The sequence below is a fragment of the Phasianus colchicus genome, chromosome 1 (assembly GCF_987193195.1).
Source record: "Phasianus colchicus chromosome 1, bPhaCol1.hap1.1, whole genome shotgun sequence".
In the NCBI taxonomy this organism is placed as follows: Eukaryota; Metazoa; Chordata; class Aves; order Galliformes; family Phasianidae; genus Phasianus; species Phasianus colchicus.
The window spans coordinates 94,319,169-94,327,370 of record NC_143436.1 but is presented as its reverse complement, the minus strand read 5'-3'; the positions used below and the strand labels follow the sequence as shown (position 1 = coordinate 94,327,370).

The window sequence follows — 8,202 nt, the reverse complement described above, 5'->3', positions numbered from 1 at the left end:
TGTGACTGCTGCCCACAGCTCATACAGAGAACATTACTGACTGTTCCAGATGTACATTGCAATGCCTCACCCTCATGAAGCCACTGAACTTATTCCCTGCTTGTCCTATGTTCTTCCCCGCAGAATTGCAGTTGCTTGAAACAGACTTTTTTTTTTTTTTTTTTTTTTAATTGTTTTAATTTCTTAAAAGCATGTTAAGGTGGGATTTTAGAAACACACTGAGGAGAATGGCAGGTGCCATAATGCACAGATCACACTAGTCATTCAGTTTCCTTTTTGCCTTAGCCAGATGCTCATTTAGACAGTTTGTGTAAGTATCTTGGAAAAAAGGATCTTGAAAAGAAGGAGGCAGATGCTGCTGGTCTGCTGTCCGGGTCTCCTGAGTAAGAGGCTGAAACTAAGGCTGAAACCTGAAACCAAGTTGGTCATCTGCTGCTTTCTGGATCAACCTACTGTAGGGAACCTGCTTTTAGCAAGGGGGGTGGACCTGATGATCTCCAGAGGTCCCTTTCAACTTCTATGATTCTATAATGCAAACCTCTGCTACCATCTCCAAAAGCTGCTTCAGCCAAATCTTTCCTGCCACTTTACAAAAACGCCCATGCATCATCCCACTTCTGGGAAAAGAGCCTTTCTGCTGGCTTCCCTTCACACACAGGCTGTATTTGGAGTTGAGGCACTCACCTTCTTTCTCAGCCATGCTCCCTTGGACAGCACAGGAAGGTGAGAGCCACTTGCTGACGTAACCACAGACAGCAGCAAACAAGGGTCATTGCCTCACCAGATGGAGAAACCAAGGCAGGAAGTGCATTGCCATGCTTTGGGTGAAGGAAGTTCAGGGCCAGAAACACCTGCTGACACTAGCTACCCACTGAGCACACAGTGAGCTTGGGGTGATGCACTGCTGCCTCATCATTTATTCCTGTGGCTGCAGCAAGCTCTCCTGGTTTCCAGCAGTCATGTGGTGTTGCCAGCTGCTGTTTTGACTGCTGGTCACCGTTTGTTACTGTGTGTTGTTATTTACTGGTCAGTGACAAAAGCACACACCTGAGAATTAGGTGACTGAGAATTAGGGTAAACCCAGGAGTATTCCCCACTTAGGAAAATTACTGAGAAAATAGAGCTGTTAAAAGAATGATGAGCTGTTAGAGATTGGCCCCACTTCAAAATGAACATGTATTAGAGCTCAAAAGACACCGTGGAAAGTTACCTATGAATCCTATGGGGGAAAGAAAAGATTCTGAAAATTTCAGCAAATTGGAGCTGCCACCACATGCTTTTAATTTGCACCTTCTTCCAGCTCTTGTCCTGAAGGTCTTGTGCAGAAATGTCCCACATTTCTCAGCTGGTATGCAGCCTGCAGCATGCCCTTCACAGACCCCTGCAGTGGGCTCTTGATCCTGGGCTCATCTAGAAAGGCACATTTTTTCTTAGTCAGATAGAATTACCCTTTTTTCTTCCAGATGAACATGAAGGAAAATTCTGAGTCTAAGCGAGTACTAATCACAGTGTCCAACACGTGGCACGGTCAACTGCTCCAAGGTGGTACTTTCCAGAAGGCATATCCTGGCCATTGGTTCACCACAGCCTAAATTTTCATTAAAAAAAAAAAAAATACAGCAACGGCAAAAAAAAAACAAAAAACCACCCAACAACCCAGAAGGGTGCAATATGATGACTCTTTAACTCTTTGCATGGCCCCAAACCAGAAGGTTGCCTTTGCCAAATGGGTGCACTGGTGCCCATCTCCCCATGCTGTTGGGTGAGTTAGGGCAATGCTGCCCCGCACTGCCCCAGACTTGTGTGTGCTGATGGAGAGTTCTCCTCATGGTGTCCCATGAGACTCCTCTGGGATCAACGCAAGCATTCAAGCTTGAGAATTGCCCCTCTCCCCACCGCACACTCTCAGGCTCCTGATGATGGCTTCGGTTGGCAGCTGCTCAGGAAATAGCACTCACTGCATTTTGGTGACATATCTTAAACATCCTTAATTCCAAGGCATATTTTGGTTTCAGTTTCTAGGACTCTGAAGGAACTGAAGTACCAGGAAACAATGGCAAAACCCAATGATTTTGATATCATGGGCATTTTGTGCTAATGCAGAGGAGTTCTCCCATTTCCCTGTCCATGTGGGGAACCCTGTGACTCTGCTGTTACTGCTGCAGCAGTCCTTCCTCACGGAGAGCCTGCCAAAAGCAAGAGGACTTTTCCCTCTCACAGGCCTAAACCATAAGAGACAAACCTCTGCTCTTAAGTGTCACAGCAATACGAATAAATTCTAAGCTGCTCTGTATACTACAGCCTGAATCAGAAAAGGTCAGAAGGCACCGTTGGCTCTGCTGAGATACTGGCAAATCCTTTTCCCACTTCCTTTTCTGTTACTATTTTCTGTACCAGAGGCTTCTAGATCTCCATGTTTGCAGCAGGGTGCAGAGGAGCAGCAGAGGTCTGAATGGGCACTAAGTATGAAGCCGCCGGGTTGGATGCTCAGTGCAGCTCAGTGCTCTCAGCCACCTGAAATCCCCCAGGCCCAGCTCCAGCCAGCACTCTTACTTGCCCCCAAATTCCCCAGGGACTCTGCTCTCGCCCAGCGCTGCACTCTTAATTGCACTGAAATCCCCCAAGTCTGCAGCTCAAAAACTACCAATGCTTTCTCTCATAGGCATTGGGGATTTTTTTTTTCCACGTCTATGAGCCGCTGGTACCTCCTTGCATGAATCAGGGCTCTGAAGTTGTGGTACACAGCACATGTGAGGGATCAACTACTGGTGAGAAAGTTCAGGCTCTGCACGTGGGGCCTAAGCCATGCTCATTCCCATTTCTTGCTCCTGCTGCTTGCTTCTTTTCCTTCCTTGCATTCAGTAATGCGTGCACATTTGGCCACATAGCTGCCACCAAGACAAAAAATGAAGTGTAGAACTTGCAGGAGGCAGTGATATCCAGATGCTTCAAGGCAGCAGGCCTGCTGCCAGAAGCCAAGGCAGGGATGAGCCCAGAGGAGGTGTGGCTCAGCAAGGGGCCAAGCTGCGGGCTGCAGCTCTAGGCAGATGCTGGAGGCTCACAGGGCCTGAAGGCTGAAGTGTGCTCACAGCCAGGAGAAGGCTCCTGGTCAGGCTAAAAGGCTGAAGTGTGTGTGTGTATGTGTGTGCACTCAGGAAACCAGTGCACAGCTTCAGTAGAAGCGTAGGGAGGACGCTGAAAATGTTTTTGCAAAACAATTCATTTCCATATGGTGACTTCATTTCCCAATCAACTGTTTGGCTCCGGAAGGTGCTGAGATAGGAAAGAATTGCAAAAATGAAATGAGAAAGAGGCCCAGAAGAGGAAGCAGCTGCCAACACAGGAGCAGCCAGGCTGTGGGGTGTAAGCAGTGGAGCAGAGGGGCCGGGGGGGCCATGGGTGTGAAGCATGGTGGAGTCGGTGGGGTCAGCAAGGATCGGTGCTCCCTTCGGCTACCACCTTGCTGCTGGGGCGGCCTCTGCCTTCCTCTGTGCTTTGGGGCCATGGCCACTGTGATTTCTTCCTCTCAAGGGCAGCTGTGGGAGCTGAGAGCGTCCAGCTCCGTGCTGCCAGCGCAGGCCTCCCGCCCTCCTCCCCCTTTTTTTGGGCTGGGCTGTCGCAGTGCAGTGACGCAGGCGCTTGCTTCCGCCGCCTTCCTTTCAGGCCTTGTTAGCTGCCGAGAGATCGGCACTGGCCTGGGGAAGGGGCAGGTAACATCAGCTGGTACCCTGTCAGATGGTTGGGCGAGGCGGTGTAAAGTGCCGGCATCCCGTGGTCACCATCCTGGTCCTGTAAGTAGCGGTGATGGGTAGCAGCAAAGCTGGTCGGCAGGAAGCAGCCAGCTGTCCCCCAGCAAGTCTCATGAAAATGATTAACAATTCAGATGTTTGCTGCGTCAGTGGTTTTTCTTTCGGCGTTTTTCCTGAGTCAAATGATGAAGGCAGACTGATGGGTTCTTTAGCCATATTGAGAGGAGAAGTAAAAAGCAGCAGGCTTAAAGTGTTTTGGCTGGAAGGGAAATGTTGTTTACAATACCCACTCAGGTGCCTGACTGCCTGTATCAACGCACACTTCCATAGCCAGTGTCTGGGTACGGGCTTAGTGTTTGTCAGAGCCCCTCTCTGCCCATTTTGCCCTGCCCCATGTTGCTGAAGGGCTGACAGACTCACTCTGCTTATGTAAATGTGGGGCTCACTCTCAAGTTATCTTTGTGATATGAAAGTCACTGGGAGTCTGTTCTGATCTTCTGACTCCTGCGAGCTACCTTTGGCAAAAACGTTGAAAGGAGGTGCATTTATTATCTGCATGTTCATAGAATCATAGAATGCCTTAGGTTGGAGGGGACATTAAAGATTACCCAGCCCCAACCCTTGCCATGGGCAGGGCTGCCCCCCACCAGCTCAGGCTGCCCAGGGCCCATCCAACCTGGCCTTAAGCACCTCGAGGTATGGGGCATCCACAGCTTCTCTGTGCAGCTGTGCCAGTGCCTCTGAGTAAAGAACTTCTTCCTAACATCTAACCTTTTAGTTTGAAGCCAGTCCCCCTTGTCCCGTCACTATCAAATGATGTAAAAAGTCAGCATCCTTCCTGCTTGTAAGCTCCCTTGAAGTACTGGAAGGCTGCAGTGAAGTCTCTGAGGAGCCTCCTCCAAGTTAAACAAGGCCAGCTCCCTTAGCCTTCATAGGAGAGGTGCTCCAGCCCTCTGATCATCCTTGTGGCCTCCTCTGGATCCACTTCAACAGCTCCACATCCTTCCTGTACTGGGGGCTCCAGTTTTGGACTCGGTACTCCAAATGGGACCTTACAAGAGCAGAATAGAGGGAGACGATCCCCACCTTCTTCCTGCTGGTCCCACACAGACTTACCAACACATTCCTGCACATTGCACGTGCCTGCCAATATCCACAGAGAAGGGTGTGCTTTGAAGGCATATACTCCTTTAGGTGCTGGGCCAGGTGTCCAGGCTGCTGAATGTTAGATGTTTAGTAGTTGTACTAAACTGAGAAAGAATTTTTTTTTAATTATCTTCCTCTTTTTTTTTTCCTTTTCTTCGTAGTGCCTTCTACATTGAAGCAGTCCTGGGGCAAAAATTGTGTCCTAAATCGATGGAAAACTATGTGGCGTCAATGGTGCTGAGCGCACTGGGGGACACTCTGGGCTATTACAATGCAAAATGGGAGTTCATGAAAAGTGGCCCAGCCATCCACAGAGAGCTGGCAGCCATGGGGGGACTTGGCAACTTCAGCATCAAAGGCTGGAGGGTCAGCGATGACACAGTGATGCACCTGGCCACGGCCGAAGCCCTGGTAGCTGCTGGGAAGAATCCAGATTTAACACATCTCTATTCCCTGATTGCACAGAATTACAAGGAGTGCATGAATGACATGGACAACAGAGCTCCAGGTAACCTCTCCACTGTGTTGCCTTGGCAGGACTGCCCTCTGCCTCCTCTGTCCGTGGCCAACATCTCTCACTTTCCCGCAGCTTGGAGTCAAGGCTGGCCATGCTTCCCTTAAGGTTCTGCTTTTGTCCATTGATTGCGTTGGTTGTATTTCATGCACAGCCAAAAGTTTTCTACGCTCATTACCAGTTTCAGGATGAACTGAGAGAATAGAAAAAAAGGCAGGCTGAAATGGTTTGGGCTTCTCAGAACTAGATGAGAGAAGACAACATTTTGCCCACATTTATAAGACATTCTTACAGGTGTTTGAAGCCTTGTCTTGAGCTCAGGGGAGGAATGCTAGGTTTTGCACTAGGAATATGTCTTTTCCTACATTCTTGAAAGAAAAGCATGATTTCAGCCATGTAGAACGAGCCATCTTAAGGCAGCAAATGTAAACAGAGAGCTAATATAGAATTTCTGGTAATAAATGCTATAAATTGCACATAAAATATATTTAAAGTGTAGAAATCCTTGCTTGGAATAATTAAGTTTATTAAGCCCAAAGCCCACTTTTGGCTAGTTCCACATGTCCACTTTCTGCAGCTGAACAGTCAAGTCACAATTATCTTTTCTGAGCCATGTAGCTCCAGGTTCTGTTTCTGCAGAAACAGAACGTAAACGCAGTGTTCCAAGTTCAGCCCACAAGCAGCAGGGATGGGCAGGGTGCGGCAGCTTGGGGAAAGATAAGTGGACAGGTTGCAGTGGCCAAGCAGCATGCAATATATTCCTGTCATTCCTCATTCACCCAGGCCTGCTGACCAACCCTGTTTTTGTCTGTGAAGTTGGCCCAGCTTAATCCAGATCCTTGAATTAAATATGAGCAATTGAAGCTGAGCTAGTTTTGGCTACTTCAGGCAGCACAAACTGCTTTGCAAACACTCAAATGTTGTGACGTAGTGTAGAGTTTATACAGTGGAAAGAAATAGGTTTCAGACTTGCCTATTTGGAAAGACCAAAATATATCATGAATGTTCTAGCTTGACATTAAAGATGTTTTCCTGGGAAAATACCCTGCATTATTCTTTTAGGGTCACTGAGCATACAGTGACAGAGCTGTGCATTTCTACGGTAAGCCAGATAAGAATTTCAAGCGGGAATTTACTCTGCATACCTTTCCATGGCCACCTCCAACCCTCCCGTAAAGGATGCAAATATCAGCATTCTGTAAAATGGATAATCTCTGTTGTCAGAGTAGCGAAACAAATAAAATATTTAAGAGGGGGTAACGATGCTTGCCAGGATAGCAGCCATCAGCAGGTTAAAATTTCAACAGATCGACTGCTGTTTTGGCAAAGGAACGTCTTGTAGGTCTCCTAGCTGACAGGGTCTGCCAAGATGGAGCAACCACAGCTGGCAGTGAGACAACAAATAGAAGCTAATTGTGTCTCTGCTATCTAAGCTTGGTGACAAAAACCTGAGCTGAAAAGAGTCTAAAACTGAAATGTTAGTAATTAATGGCTAAGGTTTATAGCATGCCTGCTTCAGTCCTTAGGTAGGTAACTGTGCCCATGAGCTGTTCTCATATGGAAATGAAAGATTTCAAAATAAATTAGCTATGGCAACTAATTGGAGTAACAAGGAAAGGCCAGGTTAGCTGACTAAATAAAGATGTGCAGCTTAGTTAGTGGGAACTGTGTCCATGGACACTGACATCAAAACATTTTGGAGTGGAAGGAAACTAATGTGGGAAAAATGGAAGTCTATTGAAAATGCTCTTGCAACAGCATTCAAGGAGTGCCCCTGATGCAACTGCAGGGAAGGAGTTGGGCTGGTCTTGGCCTCTGAAAGCTGAAATCTAACACCAAGCTGTTTAATGCTCACTAACATACTACTACTAAAGGGAATGCCTAATTCATATCCTGAAAAGCTGTCTGCAGTCAGGGTCTCCATGACATAATGATAAGTCCTAACAATAGAAGTTGCCTGTCAGTAACTTCTTACGGCAATTCAGAATAGATTGTAACTGAGAGTATAACCTGAGATGATGCTTTTCTGGACAAATTGAATACTCACCGGGGAATTGCAGCTTTTAAGGTTGAGAATGGAAATTTGCTGTTGCAATTTTCACCCAATAGAGAGGAGATTCCCCCAGAATGGTGGGGGAAAGTCACATTGCTCACCTACGCAAGGGAATCCAGATCTGAAAACCAAAACCTATGATAATAAAGGGATTCCCATAACTTTATTAGTCATCAGCCAGTCACAGCAGAGACAAAGGTCGTCTATCTCATTGTCTTAATTCAATGCCAAGTTAATTCCTACATCCATTATGGCTTTTTGTGACGTGCCACAGCCCCGATCATATTTCTTTTTTCATGATATAACTACACGGCCTGCACAGCTCTCCAGTAAACCTTCTTCTTCAAAACTGTTGCCTTTCATTCTGTTTCTAAGTCTTCTACCTATGGCTACATGGTTGTTTTAACCCACCTTTGTTATATGTACTGACAATTCCTAAACAACTGTTACCATCTGCGCTCATGTAAGAGTCTAGATAAATGGAATGAAAGCCTATTGTGGCTCTGGGCAGCCTGGTCTACTGGTTGGGCGACCCTAGATCATTATGGTCCTTTTCAACCTACAGCATTCTATGATTCTGTGATTCTATGATATTATTCTATTCCAGAAATACTATCTAGTTGTAAATGCAACTTTCTCAGTCCAGCTTTCTTCACACACTTTTTGCTTCTATTTCTTCTTTCCTTGGAACACTCAGGTCAATTTTCAATTCTCATTGTTAGTGAAAGGAATTCCTAACC

At 46.8% G+C, this 8,202-nt stretch overlaps 1 protein-coding gene across 1 annotated transcript; it reads left to right on the top strand.

The window, feature by feature from the left end:
• The first annotated feature begins 3,621 nt into the window (after positions 1-3,621).
• Positions 3,622-5,629, top strand: LOC116242110 (ADP-ribosylhydrolase ARH1). Its single transcript, XM_090120761.1, is given in 4 exon segments — positions 3,622-3,791; positions 5,057-5,455; positions 5,457-5,501; positions 5,503-5,629. Coding segments are annotated over 4 exon segments (612 nt in total). The 5' UTR covers positions 3,622-3,735; the 3' UTR covers positions 5,615-5,629.
• Positions 5,630-8,202: the final 2,573 nt, after the last annotated feature.